Source organism: Engystomops pustulosus, chromosome 5, assembly GCF_040894005.1.
Source record: "Engystomops pustulosus chromosome 5, aEngPut4.maternal, whole genome shotgun sequence".
Taxonomy (NCBI): Eukaryota; Metazoa; Chordata; class Amphibia; order Anura; family Leptodactylidae; genus Engystomops; species Engystomops pustulosus.
Genome location: NC_092415.1, coordinates 191,116,953 through 191,144,189, shown reverse-complemented (window position 1 = coordinate 191,144,189; position 27,237 = coordinate 191,116,953). Strand labels below are relative to the sequence as shown.

Here is a 27,237-nt window from a genome sequence, read left to right as displayed (position 1 = left end):
AGTACAGAGATAATAAATGCAGTGATGCCACAGTTCAGGGATAATACACACAGTGATGTCACAGTATAGAGGTAATACATACACTGATATTACAGTACTGGGGTAGTACACACAGTGATGCCACAGTACAAGGATAATACTCACAATGATATCACAGTACAGGGATAATACACACAGTGATGTCACAGTACAGGGATAATACACACAGGGATGTCACAGTACAGAGATAATACACACAGTGATGTCACAGTGCAGGGATAATACACACAGTGATGTCACAGTACAGGGATAATACACACAGTCATGTCACAGCACAAGGATAATATACACAGTGATGTCACAGTACAGGATAATACACACAGTGATGTCACAGTACAGAGATAATACACACAGTGATGTCACAGTACGGGATAATACACACAGCGATGTTACAGTACAGGGATAATACACACAGTGATGTCACAGTACAGGGATAATACACACAGTGATGTCACAGTACAGGGATAATACACACAGTGATGTAATAGTACAGGGATAATATACACAGTGATGTCATAGTACAGGCATAATATACACAGTGATGTCACAGTACAGGGATAATACACACAGTGATGTCACAGTGCAGCGATAAAATACACAGTGATGTCACAGTACAGGGATATTAAAAATAATGATGCCACAGTACAGAAATAATGCATTGTAATAGTAATAATAATAATGCACAAAGTGACGCTATAATATTGGCATAATACACCAGGTATGATCAAAAAGTCATTCCCTGCATGATACCAATAAAAAGTTGGTATAATACACAAGTTATACACAAGGTATAACTTGCAAAAAATCCCTATAAAGTCTACTGTACAAGTTTAGAAAAACCTAGCTTCCTTCTTCTAAAAACAGCGCCTCCCCTGTCCCCAGGTTGTGAATGGTTTTACATCTCATTTCCATAACCTGCCATAAAGGTGTAAGTAACTTTGTAACTATGTTGCATTATGTTCCTGTTGTGATTCTGACTGATATTTTTTCGCTTTGCTGCTATGGCTTGTCACAACAATTGATAAATGCAATAAATATTTATGACATCTGATACAAATGACATCACATATTTATTACTCTTCATTACTGATCCTGGTTTTATCATCTCACTGCAAACAGAACCTGATACCAGTGATCCAAAATATTCAAAAACTGCGAAATATCATCTAAGATGAAGTCACCATCAGGGGGGAACATCTTCCAGCTTGTCTCTGTCACTAGAAATCAAGAACTGGCAATTATAGCAGCATTATCACATAGAAGCAATATACCAGCTGTCAGCTGTATGTATAATCTACCTCCAGCATGGAAGCACATGCCCACAAATATGCCATTAGTGTCTATTGTCATGTCTTGGGCACAACTTTCTAAGTGGGAAAAGTGTGAACCCTGGGAGAAGGGACCTTATTTCTGTGTGCTTGCGCAATGCATGCCCTTTGCCACCCTTTGAGTGCCACTCTGTAAAATTGTTGGGCACAGAGATGACGTAATGACTGCAGTCCCTGTATGCTGAGGGTAGAACAATGTTCTTCTGAAGGGGGGATGTCAATGCAAGCCCTGATCTTCTATCAATCACTGGGTGCATGGATCTTCTGCTCAAGCTGCCTGGTCTACAGAGAAGCCAACACACCCCTCTCTGAGATGCATGCCTACCTAGAGCTGCTCTGCTTCTGCCTCTCCATCCAGGTGAATTGAAAGTCGTTGCAAGGAAGAGAAGAGAAGGAGGGAGAGCAGCTGCTGTATGTGCTGCAGTCCTGTCATGCACAGAAAATTGCAACTCCAACAGAAAGAACCCGCAGAGCTGAAGCACAAGCTGAACACAGAGCCACCCTGCTGGGAAACACAGGCTGCAAAAGGATAAGGGGTGACCCATCCCCTCATCTCCAGTCACTCCATGCCCTGGCATATGCCAGCCTGAGAGTACACACTACCAAGGACTTGCTTCAGGATCTACCAGATACGTGTGCAAGCAAATAGACACCAGAGACTGATCAGCTCACTCTACAAAATACCTGACCTCAGTCTGAAGGCATCTCACCAGGCTTCCAGGCAGCAAGAAATCTCCCTTCTGAAAGATTACAGTCTGTCTGGAAGAGATCCAAACAGTAGGTACAAACTTCATCCACAAGTGGACCATCCACCAAACACAGACCCAAGTTTGCTGAGAGACACTGAAAGTAAGTATTACTCTAACCCTGGAAGTAGATTTTTAGGCACCGATCTTCTTCACTTCTACAAGATTCCACCTTCTTAACTTGCAAAGACCTAGCCAAGAAAGGACTATATTTAGGATTTTCAGACAACACAACTGACCTCATATTGACCATAAACTAGTTACTGCTGACCTCCATGTCCAATTTTTGGAAAGAACAATAGCCAACCACCAAGAGAAACACCTGAGACTACAGGTAGGACTTCACTAGGAGCTGACTTCTGGAATGGCTACACACAGGGTCCAGTTCTTCAATGTATCTCCAGGACTTCAGAGAACAGGAAGCCTCAAGCTGCCCAGTAAGTGTGGAAAAACTTTTTATGACTATTTTTTTTTTTGCAAAAATATTGGTCCATAGTATCCAATCTTAGCTCGTAGCACCACCACAGCCCTGAGAGTGTCTTCCAGGGATTTCAATTATTAAGGGCAATGTGTGACTATTGGAGATTACCTTGTCTTCTAATCCTCTAGTGTGTTCTCTGCAGATTGTAGCTGGAGTGGCTACTGCTTATCTTTCCCAGCCTGAATGTCCCTACATCTCCTAGTACTTTATATTGCAGTGGGAATGAAAACTTTATCTTTATACTGATCTCTCAGAAGTTTCCTATAGTATCGGGCAGTGTAGAGTACTTCATGGGTTAACTGCAGTACACATTGTACAGTATATTTCCCAAATTAGGGACTAGAGATTTAGGATATACAGTACTTGTTCTGCAGTCTGCAAAAAACATGAGGACTACCATGATGTCAAAGTAAGTTTTGTTAGATGACAAACTCAGCCCTGCTACATCTCTATAGATCACTGCAGTTAGATTTGAAGATTTTATAGTTACAATGATGATATATATTTCATGTATTTTTCTCCCTGTTGAAAAGAATTGACAATTACTGAATACATCTTCTGTTTCTGCATCTCTGTATTACATATTTTATACCCGTGGATTATTTGTGTCACAGATATCGATGTTTAGTAGGTTACATATTCTTCAGATCTGACTTAATTACTGTATTTCAAGTCAGCAAATAATTGCAGATTTGTGTTTCACTGATTAATAGAAAATGTGCAATTCTTTTGTTTCATTGTATATAAATTGTGTTTGTATTTGGGAAATGTATCAAGTTTGAGAACTTGTAGTTTGAGGCAGCAACTATGAAAGGTAAAGTAAAAAGTTCGGAACTTTATGAGATCAGATACAGATAGAAGTTACATGATGGTAGAAGAGATGCTGATACATTGTATCAATCATAAACATTATATATGATACATTCCTACATAAGGGGAATGATAACTGGGATTCAAACTTTCTAGAACTTTCTAGTATTATCCAAGGTAAGACAATGGCAAACTAGTGTTTTGTCTTGGACTGTATCTCATTAGGTTCTTAAGTCCTGGTAATTCTCAGAAGATAATTGAAGGAGTTTTTAAAAAATACAATAGATTAGATAAAACCACAAATAACGCAACTTGTAATTCACTTGCCACTGTTGGCAGATGTCCCAACAGTCTTTGTTGAGTGTCCCAAAATGATGAAACTTCAACTAGGGGCCCATGTCCACTGCAATCAATCACAGCCTCCCCAATTATGGTAGCCAAGGTCAGTCATAGGGTACAATGGTCACATGCACAGAGTCATTCATCATTACTGCAGACCTGACAACACAGGCCTATAGGACCCCCACAGGAGCAGTTTTGGGTTATTTGCTAGGTAAGTGATAGTTATAGTCTTATTTCTTCTGATTCCCTACATTTTTTAAAAAAAGGGCTGTCCCTTTAAGGCTGTGTCAACCAATGAAAAATGAAGTCTTGATTAAAAAAAAAATCATCCTGTTACCTACAGCAGATTCACAGACTGACTGCAAACTGCAATGAGGAAACACAGTTTGTTTGTAGTCTGTTGTCATAGAAACATAGCTCTGTACTCCAGTAAATATCAGAACAGAGCAATAAATACAGTACATCCTGGATATTGTTCTAACGAAAAGTAACTAATTTTAATAAAATTATTAAAACCATCAGATTTTTTGACCTTTAGCATATACATTACCTATAAAACCTTGAAAATGTTTTTTCTAAAAATAGTTAAATAGTGTTTGTAGCTCTGTTTTTAGATTTCATAAGTGTAGACACTGATATAAACTTTTGCCACCACTAGATGGAGAGAGGATCTTTCTACACTTTTCATATAAGTAATAAGACTGATGTGAAGGGAATTTCCTTTGCTGTGAACACCCTATTATTATTGGGGAGCTTCTTACATTAGATCATCGATTGTATATTATTATGGTATGTTATTATGGTTAGTACTTAATAAGGACCCTGCAGCAAAAGCTACCAACGTGTTGTATGTAGAGTTATGTTGATAGACTTCCTATGGGGTTTGTATAGTTAGGATGATGGTAAGCATTGCATTTATTAGACGTTATCTCCGATCCACAGGGCAGGGGGTAACAAAGTAATCAGTAAGGGTCTGACGTAGATTACACATGAAATGGGGGTCCTGTTCTCACTAATAGGTGGGGAGGCAGGACAAGCATGTTATATGGGAATGCTGGAATATCTAACCGCTCCCATAGACAGTGATTGGAACAGCAGGGCGCATGATCATTCTGCTCTTCCGCTCATTAGTGAAAACAGGATTCCTGTTCTCCAAATCACGGGAGTCCTATTCTCATGATGGGTGAGAGTCCAAGCAGTCGGACCACCAATCACCTTGATATCCTCTATTATGTAGATTGGGGATAACTTAATAGACTTGTCCAATGACAACCAGTTAGCCCCAATCTACACAATGGGGACTAACTTGCTGAGCAGTATTGGTTTTAGTGTGAGTTGCACCTCCATTGCACTCCAAAAGAATGGAGCAGCCAATCGCGCATGCGTGCTTCCACTCCATGTCTATAATACTGTCAGTACAGCACTGGCTCAAAAGAGCAGCTGCACCCATGCTGTGTTCATGTAAGGTACAACAGACCCCTGCTCTCGTGATCCCATCTCTGAGAACCCTACCATTCAGTAAGGGGCTAATTTGTTGTCACGGGATAATCCCTTTAAAGGGCATCTACCACCAGGATCATAAACCAAGCACACTTACATGCTGGTGTGAGCCTCTGCTCTTATTTTAGCTCCTTATGCCCTTATATTTACAAACAAAAGCTTTAAAAATTATGCAAATGAGCCTAAGAGGCTCCAGGCTCAATTAACAGCTATGGAGCTGGAGCCCCGCAGGCTCATTTGCATGATTTTTAAAAACTTTTTTTTTTGTAAAAACAAGGACATAAAGAGCTAAAACAAGAGTGAATCCTACCAGAGGGGGCACACACCAGCATGTAAGTGTGCTCGGTTTACAATCCCTTTATCCTGGTCGTAGATTTCCTTTAAATACTTCGGACAACTCCTTTATGTCTAGAGTGCCCCCCCCCCCCCCGATCTATGGGACTCCAAGCAACTGCCTGGGTTGTTTAATGGGTAAATGCACCCCTCTATCAGTGTATGGTCTATTACATCTCTCACATAGCATAACATTATCCAACTTTCCCAGGGTCCTGAGTGTCCCAGAGTCAAAGCTCATGAAGCAGACGAGGCATATCCCTAAATAATAAGTCAGACTGGATAGAGTATTAAAACTCCTTTCATCCATCTTTCCCCAAATCAGTAATAAGTAGCAGGTCACTAGACAGAAGAGGACAAGTCAAGGACATATTGGCAGATGACTTCCTTATCTTCCTCAAGTGGCTTTTGGCTACTCCTTGTACCCTCCCTGCACTGCATGAGATAAATTTCCATCAGTGAAGGAATGGCTCTGGATGCGGAGATTGGCGCTGGAGATTTGGGTCTGACAGCTCCTGCTTGTTTGTAATTGTGTTTGGCTGCGGAGATGAATCCTGCCCTCTCCGTCTTTACATGGCGCTCGCTCTGTACTGGCTGTCATCACATCTGAACATTGAACCGCACAACATCATTATTCCTGTTCTATCACATCATAATGATTTAATTATTGAGCCCGGCGGAGGTTTACACCGGCCGCTTTATGTTTAATGCATCTCATAGCTTGACGGAGGGGGGGGGGGGGGATCGTAGCATTTGTCGTTTTATTAAATAGCACTTACGTCCTCGAGAGCCGTCTCGCAATCAGGATGAAGACATGAGGAGTAATGACACATTTTGTTGTCATTTCTCCATCCGTCCCTAATAATAGCTTAAAAATAGCAACAGAATCAAAGTACTGGACGCGAAACTCTGCACCCAGCGCTGGAGCGCAGATATAATTGGGACCTTCTGGACTGGAAATCATCAGATGGATCTGACAGGGAGGAGGCGGCTTTATTCTGTTCATTATAGCTGAGATCAGGCATATTGATGGAGAATTTGTATTAGCGTTTCATGTAAATTTAAAGGGGTTGGCCACTTTATCTCTTATTGTTTGTATTATGAGAGAATGGGGCAAATTTACTTACCTGGTCCTGGCACAATCCACGATCCGGGCGGTCCGACGAAGATGAAGTCCGGCGCGATTCACGTAGCACGTGCGCCCGAGTTCCTGCATCCATCGCTTCCCCGCTGAGATCCACAGGAGTTCCTGCTTCTTCCCAGTGCATGTAAGTGCGTGTCTTGCGTCACAATTTGGAACGTTAAATCCCACGCGTAGTCCAAATCTGACGGGTTGTCCGATGGCCACGCCCACCGATTTGTGTTGCGTGCAAGCTGGCGCCGATGCGCCAAAATACGATGGCGTGTGCCAAAAACCTCTGTTAAATGCGGCGCAAAACGGAAATCGTTGGGAATCGTTAGTAAATGTGCCCCAATATGTGTGTAAGTTCACACTACTGTCACAATTTCTGTTTATTTACCTCCATTACAAAAAGATGTAATGGGAAATAAATGGTTATAACACGGAACATAACGGATAACATTATAGTAACAGACACTTTACTTTCACTTTCAATACAATGATCTATAGAAGAAGAGGTAACAGAGGTCACACTGTTCTAGTTGCCCATGGAAACCAATCAAATGTCAGCTTTCATTTTATAAACAGCTGTTGGAAAATGAAAGCTGAGCTTTGATTGGTTGCCACGGGCAACTAGAAAAGTTCTACTCTCAGACTTTACTTTATGTCAATACTCCCATAGCATTGAATGGAGCAGAAGATGCATGGGGGACTTGACTCTTCGCTCAGTTATTGAACTGCGGGGGTACCAGCAGTCAGACCCCCCCATTGACAACCCCTTTAATGTGGCTGTATAGGTTAGAACCATAATGTAAGATACTCCTCCCCTCCCTTGCGGAGAAAAAGTACATCTGAGAGTGGCGACCATAGTGTCTTGTATCATTACCCGGGGTCACCTCTGTTCTCGCTCTGATAAATTGCATCCTAACAATCTTATTGTAAAAGTAGCAAAAAATAAACTTGTCGAATAAGTTTCGGTGACTTTCCTGTAACTGTAGAGTAAAAATCATTAAATTTGTATTTGTTCTTTCACATCAAAGTATCCGCGCCCCCCCCCCCCCAAATCCTTGTCATCATCCTTCAATCCGCTTACGAGCGCCTCCGCCGCCACCTTTCAGTTCCTCATTTACTGTAGCAAATGGGAATGTGGCTCCCTCTATCTCCCTGCGCACACTGGTGACCCTCTCACCGTCTTCAGATGACTCATTTCTCCCGAGACCCAGATCTTCACAACACGGGATGGGGGACGAAATACATAAAACAATACTTTTAACCATCTCCTGCCCAGACCCAAACATAAAACACGACATTTCTTGTGTTAATTCTATTTAGTTACTCTGTCATGTGTTTTGTGTTTTTACACTGAAATAAACTCCACCATTAATTTCATGTTTCGCATCCTTTACTTTGGCTCGGTTTTTTATTGTCGCTATAAAACTTTTATTGTAGCGATCCAGTGTTCAGTTTAATGTGGCGATATATCATCATGTTCTCATTACAGGGGGAGATTTATCAGAAATGTCTGATAACAGAACTGTTCTAGTTGCTCATGGGGCAACCAATCGGAGCTCAGCTTTTATTTTACCACAGCTATTTATAGAATCAAAGCTGAGCTCTGATTGGTTGTCATGATCAACTAGAATAGTCCTGCTCTCTCCTAATCAGGGAGATTTATCGGAAATGTCTGAGGTAAAAGTGTTCTTGTTGCCCATGGAAACCAATCAGAGCTCAGCATTGATTTTATAAATGAAATCTGAGCTCTGATTGGCTCCCACGGGCTCTCAGATATGTATGATAAATGTCCCTAAATGTCTCTATGTGCAATGGGAGAGGGGGCGTAAATAATAATAGTCCAAATTTTAGGGGGGACGTAATGGTCTGATAAACCTCAATGAGGGGAGATTTATCAGAAGTGTCTGAGGTAAAACTGTTCTGGTTGCTTTTGAAAACCAATCAGAGCTCAGCTTTCATTTTATAAACATCTGTGGGAAAATGAAAGCTGAGCTCTTATTGGTTGCCAAGGCCAACAAGATCAGTTCTGCTCTCAGACACTTCTGATAAATCTCCACCATGTTCCTTGCTGTATTAGACATATTTTTATCCAACATCCTAAATCATTACATTGGATGGTACACCTGGACTAAAAGAGATAAATCTATACAAAATCACCTTCAAACTTACTGAGAAGCTGAGAAGAGTCACTTTTTTCCTAAGATGAGTCTAAAATTAGCATGAAATATGTTAATGTTATATTTGAGGGATGCAGAGCGAAGATGCCAATATATTGAATGTAAAAAAATTTTAGAACTGAGGTGGCCATTATTACTGTCGATCCTTTTAAGGTCCATATTCAACCTCTAGTTTATAAAGTAGTCCCTAATTTTCAAAGACAGTGGTTGGAGAATTTTGCTATGGTGTAGACTGGGAAGTGCAGACAAAGACTGTGAGCCCTATTTCTGAACCCACCAGCTACCTACCTACCTATTTACTAGAAACCACTCAAACGGTACCAAATCGACAGACAATAGGGAAAACCAGAAAACTAGCCAAAGAGTTAGAGGATACCAGATATCAACAGGAGAGAATAATGCTGATAGGATAAAGATTCTGTCCATAACTATTAACTATTAGTGAACCAGAAAGGATTATACTGGGTGTGATGCATAATCAATGCTGCTAGGTAGAAATAGACCAGTGTTCAGACAATGCAATCAGTGCACCCTCTGCCAGCACAGATATTACATATGGCTTGTGAAGCCCTCCCCCAAGGTGTCCTGGACAGTTCATAATTTTCAGTACAAGAGACAGTACAGCTCGTGAAGCCCTGCCTCATTGTGGGTGATCTTATTTGGGGCGTGACCAGGTGGTCTGGGTCTATGTGCATAACATAGAGGGAATCCGTCAGCAGTTTAGACTATGTTATTAGATATTCCACCTGGAGATCTCTGTAACCATACATGTGTGTATGAGAAAAGTTTATTTTTAATCCAGGTCTGCAGCTCTGCAAGTGCTATGGGAGGGTCTAGTACAATGGGAAACCTTCTGTTCCCTACGTTTAACTACTCACAGCCTCCCCTCTACTATGAGTGAATGCTGTAGTATCCAACCAGAATCCTGCTACAGCTCTTATTGAGAGGAGAGAGGCTGTGCAGAAAGCTCTTCAGGCTCATAGACCCACCCAAAGCACTTGCAGAGCTGCAGACCTGGATTTCAGATTTCATAGTCTATGCTGGCTCTTTTTAAAGGGTATTGGCACCAATCACGGGTGTTACCAATGAGGGTGAGTATTCGGCTCCGACCTGAATCTTAACAGTTCCAGTTATCCTTATTTGTATGGTCAAATCTGCTGATGGATTTCCATTATAGGAGGTAAGTTTGTATATGGAGACGGCATAGGACATGGTGAGGAAAGTCCTATGATGTATGGCCAATGTATAAAGGTTTAGTATCACTTAAGTAACAATTACATAGAGGTCATGCTGCTATAGCAACACAACCGTTACATTTTATCGTTGCAGTTTCTCAGTTCTATACATCACCCGCATTAACTGTAAACTCACGTCAAGAACTTTCTTCTAGTATTAAATTGCTCGGCTGCTTCGTTCCCTCTCAGAATAAATATATGTTTTTATTTTTTTATATTTTTTTAAGCTGGACACAACCCAGAAACATTGAGTACAGCGTGTACCACCGCACTGAAAGGAAGGCTCCATTATGTCAATAAAAGCTGCAGCGGTGATTTTTCTGGACGGCTGAGATCCTACAGCACATTCTAGCACATTTCTCTTAAAGTTGTGTCTGGAACTTCTGTGCCGTATCACAAATAGTCTGTACGGAAGGAAATTTACCAATATTTAGCATATACTGTATATATTTTTATCTGTTCACAAAACCTTAACGTCTTGGGGTCTGGGGCAATTTTTACCCAAGATGCAACCCATGGTATTGCATGAAACCCCATTGCACAATGTGGCGGGATGCTTTATAGGGACCGAAATAAACTGCTATCCCCTCTTTTCCCTCTTTTTTATGTTAACTCTTGCCTGTGCACCTATACAAAAAAATTGTCTCTGACGTCATGTCAAAATGAGCATAGAAGAGTTATATTTCACCTGAGATAAGTCAAGTTTAGAGGCTGCAGGTGAATAGTCACTTCAGACTCCCTATAGCACCTAGGGGCATGCTGGTGTCATACTAAAGATAAATATCTCATCTTTCATATCCTGTCAGGTTTGTGGTTCTGTAAGTGAGAGATATGGGCAGTTAAAAAGTAGGCAATAACTGGATCTTTATCCTTAGCTTTATTTCCATAGAGACTATGGGGCATATTTATCAGGGCCTCTGCCCCACACCAGTGGCTTATTGCTAGCACTTGCGATTATTTGCCCCGATCCGCCACCTTCACACCAGTGGGGCGTAAAGGGGGGCGCAGTCGGCCGAGTGGAGGGTTCGGCTGGCCGGGAGTGGGCCGGCGCGGGGTGTTACTGTCCCCGTACCTGCGCACTCGCTGCTGCTGGTGACTTTTCATATCTGATAAGTCGCCGGCTGCGTTTATTTCCACGCCAGGCCCTGCCTGGAAGCCTCTTGGTGTATCCCACTGCGAACATGCAGCGGCGGGGCTATCATATGATAAATATGCCCTTATGTCTCTAACTTCCTGTATTTGACGGTCTGTAGATCACAGAACCACAAGTCTGTTGAAATACGAAATCCTTATTTTTAATTGTTCTAGGTACAGTAAAACTGGAGTTTGGGGCATCTGAAGTTACATTCCCCCTTGCAGCCTCTAAATTTGACTCATGTCAGGCTAAATATGACACTTTTCTGCTCATTTTTGCATGACTTTGGAGGAGATGTTTTATAGGTAAATGGAATACATTTTACATAAAGAAGGGAATTTTTGTTGTTGTTGTTGTTTTGCTTTGTTGTCTTTGTTTTGTTGGGTTTGTATGAATATTATATGGTAGCCGTGAAGTTTTTTGGGGGAGGGTGGAAGGGATTGTTACCGGTATATACATATGGATTAGGTTTGTGTTGTTGAAGAATATGTAAATGTTAAGAAAAAGTTTCTAAATAAAGAATTACAAAAAGGGAATGCTAGAAAAAGACATTTCATACCCCACCTAAGGAGGCTGCTAGTTTAATGGTATAAAATCTGGTGACACTATCCCTTTAAACTGTATTGGGGTCCACAAGAGGCCAATACATTTTAGAAGTTATCTAAAAACAGGGAGCAATAGATTACTTGCTTTGGAGGGGATTACTGTGATTTGGAGGGGAATTTATCATTGCCCCAAAGACCCCTTTAGCCTATTGAAGGGGTTGTCCGAGAGCAGAAAAAACCCGTTGGTGCCTTCCGGTGTCCCGCACTGCCATCTCTCCGGTCCGTGCCCCATGTAAACAAACAGGGGGTAGAAAACCGTGCTGCGTTCATCTTCCTGCCCGGCAGAGGTGGCTGGACACGTCCACCCATCCTGTATGATACAGCGCTGGGAATAGGGACTCGTGGACGTGGCCTCCCACTTTGGCTGGCTGGAAGTTCAGAGCCGCGTGGCTTCTGTGCCCCTATTTGTTTACATGGGGCATGGACCGGAGAGATGGCAGTGAGGGACACTGAGAGGGAACGCGGAAGTAAGTAAAAGTTTATTTTTTCGACCAGACCCCTCCTGGCCACCATTGGGTTAAACCCCTTTAAGACAAAGACAAAACATTGGGGGTCATTTACTAAGTGCCCGATTCGCGTTTTCCCGACATGTTACACAAATATTTCCGATTTGCGCCGATTTTCCCTGTATTGCCCCGGGATTGCGTGGCCAAATGAAAACCCGACGGATTCGGAAAAACCGCTGCATTTTTTAAAAAAAAGTGTCACGGGACTCGCGCTTACCTTCACTTGGTCCGGCTTGGTAAAGATCAGTGCATTCCGGGGAACTTCAGCGCAGCAGCGCCTCCTGGTGGACGTCGGAGGAACTGCCTTAATGAATCCCGACCGGACCCGAATCCACCGCAGAGAACGCGATGCTGGATCACGAATGGACCGGGTAAGTAAATCTGCCCCATTGTGAGCAGCTGATTTCTGTGGACCAGGTCCGCCTGGATGAAAGATGCTCTTCTAGCTGCTCTGTGCTCTGACTAATTGATGCACGTCCTAGATAAAAAATGGCCTAATAAAACATTTCAGATTCTTTAAAACCAGAACATTTTTTATTCCTCATTTTATAATGGTAGGAACAATAATTGCTCCGTGATAATTACATATAAAAGGCAATCCGTCTTGGCTTAAGTGCAAACACTAATAAAATTGAGTTGTATCTTATGAATATTTTCTGTTTAGTATTAAACATTACAGCGGATTTGGCAGATTTGGGTTTTTATTTCAGGGGATGTCAGATCACAACAATGTTTCAGATTTAGGACACACTAATGATAATTTACTCCTGGAGGCTGTTACTCTTCATTCCAAGTACTCAGCAGCACATCCTAATCCATGTTTTTTCCTGACTAATAACACATCATATTTATTGTAGTGGTTAATAACAGGATGACACATTTACTACATCTTCAGACTGTTAAGATATTGGTGCAATCTTCATTTGTGCAATAAGAACTAGATCATACACACATAAATCTCTCCTAAACATACACACTATCCATGCAATAAGTTTGGTTTTAATTCTGTATGTGGTAAGCCTGATTCTGAAACTGTATCCATGCAGTGAGTTTGGTTCTGGTACCGCATCTATGTACTAAGCTTGGTTCTGGTACTTTGTCTTTACAGTGAGTTTGGTTCTGATACAGCATCTTTGTAGTAAGTTTAAGTTTTCTTCTGGAACTGCATGAATGTAGTAAGCTTGGTTCTGTTACTGTATACATGTAGTGAGTTTGGTTTTGATACAGCATCGTTGTAGTAAGTTTGGTTCTGGAACTGTATCAATGTAGTAAACTTTGGTACAGTATCGATGTAATCAGTTTGGCTCTGTTACTGTAACTATGTATTGAGCTTCGTTCTGGGACTGTATGTATGTAGTAAGTTTGTTTTTGGCACCTAATGTATTTTTTTCAGCATCATTCTGAACCTGTATCTATGTTTTCAGCCTGGTTCCGGTCCTGTATCTATGTAGTCAGCCTGGTTCTGGTACTGTATCTATGTTGTGGGTTTGCTTCTGGTACTACATCTGTGTACTAAGCTTGGTTCCGGTACTGTATCTATGTAGTGAGTTTAGTTCTGGGACTTTATCTATGTTGTGAGTTAGGTTTTAGTACTGTTTCTATGTAGTGAGTTTGGTTCTGGTACTGCATTTGTGTAGTAAGCTTATTCCTGGAAAAGTATCCATGTTGTAAACTTGGTTTTGGTACTGTATGTATATAGTAAGCTCAGTTCTGGTACTGTATCTATGTAGCAGCCTGGACTCTCCAACATTGCTAATCCATGTCATCATCTCCTTGGACTACTGCAACATTTATTCTCTGGTCTCCCAGCTAACTCATCCACCCACAACTCTGCTGCCCACCTAATCCCTCTCTCACCTCTCTGCCAGTGTCTCTATAAATACAAGACCTTCTGCTTCACCTTTCCTACAAGCGTCTCCAGGGGTTCTTCTGTGCATCTCCCATACCCTGGAACTCTCTACCTAAATGTGTCCCCCACCTTCCAAACTTTGATATGTAACCTGAAAACCCATCTGTTTGGACCTACAATACACAATAACGGCACTGCTCTGCTCCCTTATTTCATATCTCCATATACTCTCCCATACTGACTGTGTTCCCAAACCTCATTTCTCCATATTCTCTCCCCTATAGAATGTGTCTCCTAATATTTCTATCTACCCTCCAATATAGAATCTACTCCCTCAAATTGTTTCTCCATCTTTCCTCCCTTATAGATTGTGCTCCCTCACCAGTTGTGTCTCCATATATTGTGCTATGTAATGAGTTGCAGTAAGCATGGTTGTGGTATTAAGCTTTGTTTAGACACCATGGGGCAGATTTATCAAGCTGCCTCCGAGTAAGAATGTGCTAGTTGCTCGTGGCAACCGACTCCCTTTAAAATATTCATGAGCACTGGTAAAATGAAAACTGTAGTAGGTTGCCATGGGTAACTAAGCACATTCTTACTCTTAGGCAGCTTGATAAATCTATCCCATGTATTTGCAGTCAGTGGGGCAGATTTATTTACCCGGTCCATTCGCAATCCAGCGGCGTGTTCTGTGTGGAGGATTCGGGTCTTCCGGTGTTTCACTAAGGCAGTTCCTCCGACGTCCACCAGGTGTCGCTGCTCAGCTGAAGTCCGCCGAGTTCCGCCGGAGTTCACGATCCGTTGCTGGGCGCAGGTTAGTGCGTGTCCAGCAACACTTTTTTTTTTTTTTAAATGCGGCGGTTTTTCCGAATTCATTGGGTTTTTGTTCAGCCACGCCCGTCCGGCGCAAAATGGAAAAATTCGGGTAACACGTCGGGAAAACGCGAATCAGGCCCTTGGTAAATGACCCCCATTGTTGTTATGGTTCTGTGTCCATTTAGAAAGCTGTATTTATGTATTGAGCTTAGTTGTGCATGCAATCTTTATATGACCCTCTGTAAGTTTCTACCTTTGCTTTTGAACATTTTGCTAGCAAGGCAGAAGGCAGAATTCAGCAGAGATAAAAGCAGATTACGAAGGAAGGAAGGAAGAGGGAAGGGGATGATGGGAGTCATAGTAAGTAGAGAAATAAGCACTTTGCTTACATTATATATATTACCAACATATGTTACATATATGCAATACTACTTCTGATTAATGTAAAGTTTGTTAAAAATTTGCTGACAATTTAGGAAGGCACCTGTATATCTGACTCATAGGAATATTTGACATTCATAACTCATGACAAGCCAGGTCACAGCCCCCAAGTCGGATGTTCTCTATTCGGATTTCACCCATCACTCCCATAAACATCCACAAGCAGTCAATGTTCGCGCTGACACTTCCTATCTGTAACTGCAGGATGGATTTGTCTTCCCGTCTGACCTTCTCATGCGGCCAAAATCCACAAACCCAAAGATGGAACAAGGCGAGTGCCAGTAGGGACAGGAGCTGGAGCCTCTTGTACGTAACCTGGGGACTGCCAGTACCAAGCAGCGGAAGATCGAGTGAGAGGGGCAACACAATAGATGTGATAGAATTGTTTCCATGATTGTTTTTGTATATTTGGTAAACTGATACATTGTATAATTCCAGGGGGGGCAGAACATGAGGAGGAGGCCGCAGAGCACCAAAGATAATTCATTTGGCTGTGCTCATATTTTGTGCAAAGTCTGCATTGCAAATTCTGTCAGATTTGACAGCTGGAATAAGGGGATCCGGGACAGTGCTGTGGCTTCAGTTATAATTGGAAAGTACGCTATAGATGTGAACAGAGCCTTAGTCATGCACCACCCCCACAGGCCTGAAGTGTAACACAGCAGAGCAGTTTCACCTGGAATTTTCCAGCTGTATTTATCAGGTTTTGTAGTTTAGCTTCATAAAATAAGGTAATTTAACAGGTGATTAGATTAATGTGTACTGTATTACCAATACTATGGTGTACTTATAAGGTAGCTACTTGGGGGGCACAGGATGAAGGGGAATGGAAGGGGGCACAGTAAGAAGGGGAAATGTTGCTGGGGGACACAGTATGAAGGGGAGCTGAAGCAGACCTGCTGCTGGTGGGCACAGTATTAAGGGGAAGGGCAAATATGGAGCAAAGCTACTCGAGGGGGCACTATATGAAGGGGGGAAGTACAAAAGGAAGCTGTTGGCAGAGCACAGTATGATGGGGAGCTGCTGGGGGAACAGTATGATGGGGAGCTGCTGGGGGGAACAGTATGATGGGGAGCTCTTGCGGGGCACAGTTAAAAGGGGAGCTGCTGGGGGGGCACAGTATGAAGCTCGGGGAGGGGGCACAGTATGAAGTACTGCTGGTGGGGGGCACAATATGAATGCGAACGGCTGGGGGGCACTATATAAAGCTTGAGGGGGCACAGTATTAAGGGGAGCTACTGTGGGGCACAATATAAGGGAGGAGTTGTTGGGGAATGCAATATTCAGAGAGACAGTATATTAGGGGGCCACAATGTGACCGGGAGCCAGGGGGAAGAAAAAGAGGGGAATTATACTGTGGGGGTGGAGTAAGGGGTGTGGCAAAAGGCGGGGCTTAGAGCAAAATAAAAAGTCCTTCCTTTTTCCTTCTTTCACTACTCCAAAAGTTTGAAGGTGTCCATAGAGGAGGGTGGAAGTGCTCCTGCACTGTGTAACAGCCTTTGAAACTACAGCAAGGAGGGGCTCTGGAAACACTCCTCAATCCTTTCTGGCAATAGCATCATTGTAAAAGTTGATTTTAGAAGGCAGGAGGCCATGGATAACAAATATAAGAAGATTACCACAGTCCCGGTGCCTGGATCTGGAGTAAGTTTTTGTAATACAGGAGCAATATATTTGCTGTCTGTCTGTCTGTAACTATGGGTTGTCTGTAAGTCGGGTGTCCTTAAGTAGGGCACCGCCTGTAATAGTATTGCAGCATAATATATAAGTGATCAGACCCCTGAGATTTAAATATCCTGGGGGGTCTTAAATAACAGTAAAATGCTAAAAGTTTTTAAAGTAGTACAATGAAGGGAGATGGGTTGAACTAACCCCAGCAATGACACTTACTTGCTATTCACCTCCTTTACTCTATGGTTGCGCCTCTGCAATCAGTAAATTAGCTCTAATTGTCAAACTTGGTAAAATCACAAAAATGTGTGTGTTGTGACATGGAGTCAGATACAACAGAGGCAGGCGGTGTGATTGCTGCTGCGTTATTTTTAGGTAAATGCTTTGCTATCATATAAATACGTATTCCCCAGCTCCGTCCTGTCAGGTTGTGTTGTTACAATTTAAACATGATTTTGCTGCCTATAAATATCATCTTAATTAAAGCATAATTTGCATAATTAAAAGGCACGCATATCATTAATACAAAGCTGCGACCCAACATTGAAGATGTTCTATTGAACCTGTTTAGCATTGCTCTGCCGTTACACAGGGGAGGTACTGCGGCAGCCAGAGCTTACTTTGTCCAGTAGGTGTCAGTCTTCTGCTTTGTAGAAGGGCTTGGGTGCCATATTATAGATTGATGTTGAGTTGGGTGCCATTGGAAATATTGTTTCATCATACAATATAGTATAATATAGTATAGTAAGTTTAGCCAACCTTTCACTAAACTTTACAGAAATGAAAAGTACATTGTACATTGTTATGTGCCTTCAAATCCTTATGTTCCAGCAGCGGTCACTTACGCAGAGTCTTTGATTGAGTATCAATGGCGGATTATAAAGGTGGAATGGGCGTTCACCTGCACACCAGGCTCCAGGGGGGGCCCATGGCCACAAATACCTACAAACTAACTTTAATGGGCATATGTAGATGCATTACCTGTAGACTGTCCCCCCCCCCCCCTGCTCCCTCAACTCTTCCCCCTCCCTGGTTTATCATGCTTGATTTTGATGGTAGATTTCCTTTAAAAATTTAGACTGGTAGGGGCCCACAACATTCATCCAGACCAGAGCCCATGTCAGCCTTAGTCTCCCCATTGTGTGTTTTATGTAGCTGGGGGGAGATCTAGCTGCTGTGACTCACTCTTCTCCCTCCCTCTTCCACCAAACTTCCATGCAATCTAACATCTCAACTAGCTTGCTAGCAAGAGAAAATTCAGCAGAGTTAAGAGTAAAAAGTTAAAGAGTTAAAAGAACCTGATCACAATGTACTGTAATAGAAGTGAAGAGCGTAGCAAAGTGTCTGCTTGGATCAAACACTATCTTAAAGAATATTTACCATCAGTCCTTTAAAGGGGTTTTCCCCAAAAACTTGCTGATTGGTGGGGGTCTCAGTGATGGGACCCCAAATCAATAAAACGGGGTCCAATGGGGTCCGATGTACCCCGTCGCTCCTCTCATAGCAGCACTGAGATGGCCGGAGCAGCCGGTCGCGCATGCGAAGGTTGCCCCATTCATCTGTATAGAGCTGACAGAGATTGACGACTGTGGGTAGGAGCTAACTTGCTTCATGGAAAAACCCCTTTAAGATGTGGAGAGACTAATTTACCTATCGTTAAAACTCTTTTACTCACAAATTGTGCCGTTTCCACTTATTGCATAAAAACGTACATAAAGTTTCCTTTAACTGTTACATTTCTCTTTCCTTGTGCTGTTTGTTTCAATCTCATGATGCCTCAGCACAGTATCACATTGGCTGCTATTGTACCATCTCTGCCTTCCGGTAGGACAGTGTGAATATCCTTCTGCCTCTATCCCCCTAAAAATTTAGGAGACTATTAATACACGGGCACATAAGCTTCTTCATTACAGGGGCCATGCAATATTAAGCAATAAATGTTAGGAAAGTTTTCTGTCCCCTCTGATGGAGAGTTTGTGTAGTATGGTTCATGCTATTACATCATCCAGGGAGCCTAATGACTTAGATGATTACGTTACTCCCCCCTGACATGGAAACGCATGTGATTTACATAGGGTTGGGTCACCCTGACCCATGTCTGAAAAGAATGAACCAGGACTTTGGATGGCACACGTGGCGTTTTGAACCTGTTTTTAGTCATCCCTTTTCAGTTCATTAAAAAAGCATGCTTTTTTTCCGTTTTAAATTAAGATAATTGGGAAAACCAGACAAAAACGGATGCGTTTTTTAACGGACTGAAGACACATGACAAAAAACTGACTAAAAACAGGTTCAAAATGCCACATGTGCCACCACCCTTAGCCCGGCGGCACACGTGGCGTTTTGAACTCGTATTTTGGGCTGTTTTTAAGCAGTCTGTTAAAAAACACATGCGTTATTGAAAAATGCATGCAATTTTTGAAAACACATCCGTTTTTGACCCATTTAATTAAGGTAATTGGTAAAACTGGTCAAAAACGCATGCATTTTTTAATGGACTGCTTAAAAACAGCCCAAAAACGGGTTCAAAATGCCACTTGTGCCACCGGCCTTAGGGCTCGTTCAGATGCAGGGGATGGAGTAAAAGTAGGAGCGGAAGTAGCACCTTTTAATTGTTTGTCTCGGCCCATTATGAGCCATACCTGCCTTTGGCTCCAAAAATTGCATCTGAAAAACTGCACGTGTGGATACACCCTCAGGCTAATGAAACCACACCAAGTAACTGCAGCCAGGGGTGATCCGAAACTCTCTGCTGCCTGAGGCAAACCATAGAACAGCGCCCTTTCCACCCCATCCAATAGTAATGTATCAGGTCATTTTTTTTTAAGTAACTGGGTTCTCCATGCAGTGTCTCACACCCAGGCTGTTTGAAAAGATTTTTTTGTGGCAGATCCTGCTTTGCCCCTTATGCTGCCCCCCTATCTTAATGCAGACGATACTGCCTGAAGCAAAAAGCTCAATTTACCGTTACATTTCCCTATCTTTGTACTATCTGTTTCAATCCCATGATGCCTCAGCACAGCATGACATCACAGCATGAGATTTTACCATCTCTTCCTACAGTCAAGGAAACTTTACTCTTACCCTCTTCATGATAATTGTGACAGGGGACTGTCTACTCAGCGGCAAGAACTGTGATAGAGGTGTTTTGCTTCTCCTGGGAGTCTGCTGGTTAGAATAGTTACCCCCTTCCGGATATGGAAACATGGTCACCCTGAGATCACATGACCCATCTGTAAAGAATGATTTCAGGAACGTTCCTATTATTACACAATGATACATTGGGGCTCATTTACTTACCCGGTCCAGTCGCGATCTAGCGGCGCGTTCTCCAACACTGATTCGGGTCTGCCGGGATTCACTAAGGTCTGTGTGCCCGATATCCACCAGGGGTCACTGCTGTGCCGAGGTCCGCCAGAGTTCACCTTCTTCTTCCCGATGTATGTGAGTGCTGATCTTGCGACACATTTTTTTTTTAAAATTCAGCGGTTTTTCCGAATCCGTCGGTGACGCCCCCCGATTTCTGTCGCGTGAAAGCCGGTGCCGATGCGCCAAAATCCGATCGTGTGTGCCAAAATCCCGGGACAATTCAGCGCAATTCGGAAATTGTCGGGAAACCCGACAAAAGTGCGTGATTCAGACCCTTAGTAAATGAGCCCCATTGTGTATCTGTCCAGGGGCCATCAAACACAACAGCATCAGAACAGAATGTGAACTAGGACTTACATGTCTTGAGACTTATAGCTATATGGTCCTTCCTCATCATCACAGTCGTGTTACCCGGCAGCGACTTGTTTATGACAAGAAACGCGTATATATTCCGCTTCTCCGAGTCTCTTGGAAACAAATGGCACATTTTTGGCTTCCCACCACATTAGACGTTTCGTCTCAGTTGCTCGGGTGAAGAGATGAATAGCTGCTTATTCATCCCGACTACACAAAATGAACAGTGAAGCAGCAAATCCATTACTCTTCCAACACCTCGCAGCCCGCAGATATTAATGCTGGTTTTATGTTTATTGAAGGAAAAGACACAGTGAAATAAGCTCGGAGGAACGCGATAATTCTTCAGATTTCCAATACCACTTGGCTGTACGGGAAATAGGTGGATTATAAAACAACAGATGTATAATGTACCTGCAACATAGAAAGCAAAAACAACTCAAATGTAGCAAAAAAGCCCAAAGACTAGTGACCGATACTGCTGCTATCTAACGGATACTAATGAATGTTCCATATCCTCCTGTGGCACCGGGATCAATGGGCTGAATAAAAGAGGCAGAGTTTTGGCTGGGAGGCAGATTGCTGTATAATAAACCTCCCCAATCGTTCTTTTTGTAGTAGAGAGGATGGAAGACTGGACCCCACCGTCTTCGGTAAGTGACGCCCCTTCCGGCATTCATATGCATTGATCAGATTAAGGGTTGGTTCAGCATCTTTCAGTATTGTCATCCTGATGTAAGGCCATAACTTTTTCATTTTTCTGTTGTCTTTGCTGTACGAGGGGGTGACCTTTTGCAGTACCGGTTGTGTTTTTGAACGGCGCCAAATCTGTGGTGCATAAAGTTATTGAACAGTTTTTAGTAACCCTGTGGGAAGATGAGATTCTAGACTTTTGGGTTGTTAATGTTGTGCCACTCACCATTAATTCATATTTACGTATATTCTACTCGCTGCTATAATTGTGCTGAGAAGAAATATGGATAAGCTTTTGAGGTTTCCTTACAATTGAACAATAAAATATTTTTTTAATAAAATAATTGGATTTTGTGTGGTTACTTTCTTAGGACTGTAACTTTTATTAATAGTTGACTATTATACCTGTATTCTAGCTTATATTTTGCAGAATGAGATGGTATTTATTTATACTACATTTGGGCATATTGGAATTACCTGGTCATGTGATGTCACACAAGTGCACGGTGCGTTATATCCCTGGTCATGTGACTCCCGCACAGCTCACTCACGACACACGATGTCACTCATGCACGGTGCACGGCTCATAATATTACACAACTCAGTTACTGTGATATAATGAGCCGCGCACCTGTGAAAAATCACATGGCCAGGAAGATAATGAGCCATTCACCTGTGTGACATCACATGACCAGGGATATAACGATCCATGCACCTGTGCGACATCTCAAGATCAGGGATATAACGATCCATGCACCTGTGTGACATCACATGACCAGGGATATAACGATCCATACACCTGTGTGACATCACATGACCAGGGATATAACGAGCCGTGCACCTGTGTGACATCACATGACCAGGGATATAACGAGTCGTGCACCTGTGTGACATCACATGACCAGGGATATAAGGAGCCATGCACCTGTGTGACATCACATGACCAGGGATATAACTAGCCATGCACCTGTGTGACATCACATCCCAGCCGTCAGACCCCAAATATTCAGCCTCTTATCCCCTATGTAGTCATTAGGTGATAAGTGGACATAGTGGGGAAACTCCTTCAAGCTGACCTTAGCACCAACCTATCCCTATATCCCTTGCTGTCGGGAGATGGTTGGAGGGACCCATTATACATTGTATGATATGATCAAAAGCAGCGGGTTCAGCTGATACTCACATAATTAATTACTAATTTCTTTATTTATATAGTGCACACAGATTACACAGCGCTGCACAGAGCTTTCCAAATCAGTCCCTGTCCCCATGGGGCTCACAATCTAATCAACCTACCAGTATGTGGGTGGAAACCGGAGGACCCAGAGGAAACCCATGCAAACATGGATACAGCCCTGAGCATAGTCCATTGTGTTTTATTGAGTGTTTTAGGTTGTAGCTTTTTTGTTTAATTGTCAGGAATATAAAGAGCAGCTCCCAATCCAAGGTTTTCTTGGACTGCACATGATGAACTCTGAAACCTGACCACCTCCCGTGCTGACCCCCACGCCCTTGTCATTGTCCTCGTGTTTGCCCGCACATCAGTCGATTGAATAGGTCCTCTCCTGGGTGAAGCGTAACCTGTGTGTGGATACAAGATGAATGCCAGCTACAAGAATGAGAATCCTGCAGGCAGGGAATAATATTATATCCTCTCCGTATCGCTTTCCTATAGACATGAATGGCTTTCTTTCACTCTATGGCTCTTATCCAGCGACTATTATTGAGCGTGTGATAGATGACAGTCATTTGTAGGATTGGAAGGAATATTATTGACTGACTATAGGACATATGAGGGCGATGTTGTATGATTGCCGTGCACATTGTAATGGAAGTTATATACACATTAACGGGGAATATTGTATATATATATTCAGAAAAGTAATTGTATTCATGTATATGTTGTTAGAACTATACTCATCAATGTTGTATCATTATCTTTTTATGGGTTCTCCATCATGATAGAAGTTATGGAAAATATCATCATTTGCGTGACATATTATATGAATATCCTATAGGAACCTATGCATAGGAGCCTGTGCATGAGGTTTGCATATAATTTGCATCAAATATTGAGTAAATAAAGAGAATATTGGCCAAAATATATCTAGCTTGTGATGTGCCATAACCAGGTTTATCAGGATAAGGGTCTTCATGGAGATGGCAGGGGGCTTCAGGCATAGGGCCATAGTTTAATAGATCCATATCTATAGATCCATAGTTTAATGCCCATAGATTCCTATGTGGACAGACCTTAGTTCATTTTAATAAAGATTGCAACATATTGGGGCACATCTACTTACCCGTCCCGTTGACGCCGCCGTTCTGGAATGTCCGACGAGTATTTGGAGCTGCCGCGATTTACTAAGATCGTGCGTCCAATTTCCTGCATGTGTCGCTTCCCCGCTCAGGTCCGCCGGAGTTCACCATCTTCTTCCCGGTGCATGTAAGTGCTGATCGTGCAGCACAATTTTTAAATTTCGCGGTTTGTCCGAATCAGTCGGGTTGTCCGACGTCCACTTGTGTCCAAGTCCGATTTGTGTTGCATCCATGCTGGTGCCGATGCGCCAATATCCGGTCACGTGCGCCAAAAACCCGAGGCAATTCAGGGTAAATCTGAATAAATTGCGAAACCCGATGGAAATGCGTCCGACGGACCCTAAGTAAATGTGCCCTATTGCCACGGATTGAGTCCCAATTGAATTTGCCCCTGTACAGGGCCGATGAACAGAGCAACTAAGAATCAATGGACCCTAAATATCCCAAATATTAGAGCTAAGCACAATAAACCTTCAGATATTGGGTTGTACCACCTAACTATAGAGACAGTTTTAGACTTTCCTGGTTCCTTGGGTGTATGATAATCAGGCTTACTTCATAGATAGAAATAAAGGGGGTTAACATTAAGTTCTACAATTTAAGGCCCTTTGAAGGTCATAGAAGGGCTGCTGTATACAAATGTGCCCCAACTCCACAGGGCCAGCACCAGCACTGGGGATACCTAGGCAAGTGCCAGGGCCTAGAGCTGCCGAGAGGGTCCACATTAGGTTGAACATAAAGAATCCATAGGGATGAGGGGGGCTGTATCTAATGAATCCATATGGTGTTAGGGTTGGGATAAACTAGGGAACAGGAGGCTGTTTTAGTTTCTGAATTTTTAATGCCGCCACCTGAGTTCACTGCAAAGGGGCCCACTGAGGCTCTGTAGCCCAGTGGCCTACTGAAACTTGGAGCCGCAACTTGAGACCCTACAGATATAATGAGGAATTCAGGGCTGTAGGTACTTCTCTATATTACCTCTACATGGTTGTATCAAACCTGATGGAGGGTTTAGGTTGTCATGGTCCAAATCACCCATATTACAATCTTCCACAAGCATCTATGGTCAGTGCAGATAAATAATCCCCAATAATGTGTCCTGTTAATTGGTTATTGAGGTCCCCTAAAATTTTCTGGAGATTGTATTGATGTTATTCTAAGAATTATTATTGTGAGCCTTGTGTGTTGATGACAGATTTAGATTCTGGTAAATTATTATCCGGAATCCTTGTTAATATTGGTTGGATTCACACTGAGTGAGTGGGAGACAGGCTGCAGTGGCTTCTGTCAGCCGCGTCCTACTTATCATCTTACATACATGTATAATTAGGGAGATGAAGGAAAGACTCTAAATCTTAATGAAGAAAGTAAAACAGGTTCATGGAGAAGAGTCTGTGGGGCTCATGGAGAAGAGTCTGTGGGGCTCATGGAGAAGAGTCTGTGGGGCTCATGGAGAAGAGTCTGTGGGGCTCATGGAGAAGAGTCTGTGGGGCTCATGGAGAAGAGTCTGTGGGGCTCATGGAGAAGAGTCTGTGGGGCTCATGGAGAAGAGTCTGTGGGGCTCATGGAGAAAAGTCTGTGGGGCACATGGAGAAGAGTCTGCGGGGCTCATGGAGAGGAGTCTGTGGGGCACATGGAGAAGAGTCTGTGGGGCACATGGAGAAGAGTCTGTGGGGCTCATGGAGAAGAGTCTGTGGGGCACATGGAGAAGAGTCTGCGGGGCTCATGGAGAGGAGTCTGTGGGGCACATGGAGAAGAGTCTGTGGGGCTCATGGAGAAGAGTCTGTGGGGCACATGGAGAAGAGTCTGTGGGGCACATGGAGAAGAGTCTGTGGGGCACATGGGGAAGAGTCTGTGGGGCTCATGGAGAAGAGTCTGTGGGACTCATGGGGAAGAGTCTGTGGGGCTCATGGAGAAGAGTCTGTGGGGCTCATGGAGAAGAGTCTGTGGGGCTCATGGAGAAGAGTCTGTGGGGCTCATGGAGAAGAGTCTGTGGGGCACATGGAGAAGAGTCTGTGGGGCACATGGAGAAGAGTCTGTGGGGCACATGGAGAAGAGTCTGTGGGGCACATGGAGAAGAGTCTGTGGGGCACACGGAGAAGAGTCTGTGGGGCTCATGGAGAAGAGTCTGTGGGGCTCATGGAGAAGAGTCTGTGGGGCACATGGAGAAGAGTCTGTGGGGCACATGGAGAAGAGTCTGTGGGGCACATGGAGAAGAGTCTGTGGGGCACATGGAGAAGAGTCTGTGGGGCACATGGAGAAGAGTCTGTGGGGCACATGGAGAAGAGTCTGTGGGGCACATGGAGAGAAGTCTGTGGGGCACATGGAGTGGAGTCTGCGGGGTTCATGGAGAAGAGTCTGTGGGGCTCATGGAGAAGAGTCTGTGGGGCACATGGAGAAGAGTCTGTGGGGCTCATGGAGAAGAGTCTGTGGGGCACATGGAGAAGAGTCTGCGGGGCTCATGGAGAGGAGTCTGTGGGGCTCATGGAGAAGAGTCTGTGGGGCTCATGGAGAAGAGTCTGTGGGGCTCATGGAGAAGAGTCTGTGGGGCTCATAGTGAAGAGGAGTCTGTGGGGCTCATGGAGAAGAGTCTGTGGGGCTCATAGTGAAGAGGAGTCTGTAGGGCTCATGGAGAAGAGTCTGTGGGGCTCATAGTGAAGAGGAGTCTGTAGGGCTCATGGAGAAGAGTCTGTGGGGCTCATAGTGAAGAGGAGTCTGTGGGGCACATGGAGAAGAGTCTGTGGGGCTCATAGTGAAGAGGAGTCTGTAGGGCTCATGGAGAAGAGTCTGTGGGGTCATGTGGATAAGACCTTGCGGTTGCTTGGAGAAGAGTTTGTAGTGTTCATAGAGAAGAGCTTGCGGGACACGCAGAGAAGAATCTGTGGGGCATGTGAAGTACAGTCTGCAGGGAATGTGAAGAAGAGTCTGTGGGGCTCATGGAGAAAAGTCTTTAAAGCACGTGGAGAAGAATCTTTGTGGCTAGTGGAGAAGAGTCCGCAGGGTTCGCAGAGAAGAGTCTGTGGGGTGGCTTAGCTCTGGATTCTGCCTGCCTGGCCCAGCATGATTGAGGTCGTTCATTATATAGAAATAGGAAGACACATGTCAATCATTCTTTTTAAGAAAATAGTGAAGAACCTGATGACAGGTTCCCTTTAATGTAAACATCACTGGTGGTCTTTGTATATTTGTATAAAATAAAATTTGGATAACTAAAATCCTGCCAATGGCCAACAAATTGTACCTTTTATTAGTTGTGGATTTTTATACTTATTTTTTCTTATTTACACCCAAAAAGTTAAAAAGAGTAAAATCCAGGATAGAAATCTATATAAAAAAAGTACCTGTTGTTACAGGAT

At 43.2% G+C, this 27,237-nt stretch overlaps 1 protein-coding gene across 1 annotated transcript in view; it reads left to right on the top strand.

Moving 5' to 3' along the window:
* The first annotated feature begins 1,540 nt into the window (after positions 1 to 1,540).
* The window catches only part of KIAA1217 (KIAA1217 ortholog), a 421,655-nt gene continuing 395,958 nt past the window's right edge, over positions 1,541 to 27,237 (top strand). Inside the window, exon 1 of the mRNA XM_072154151.1 lies at positions 1,541 to 2,550. Within this exon, the coding sequence (XP_072010252.1) occupies positions 2,478 to 2,550 (73 nt within the window). The 5' untranslated portion in view covers positions 1,541 to 2,477. The remainder of the gene's footprint in view (positions 2,551 to 27,237) is intronic.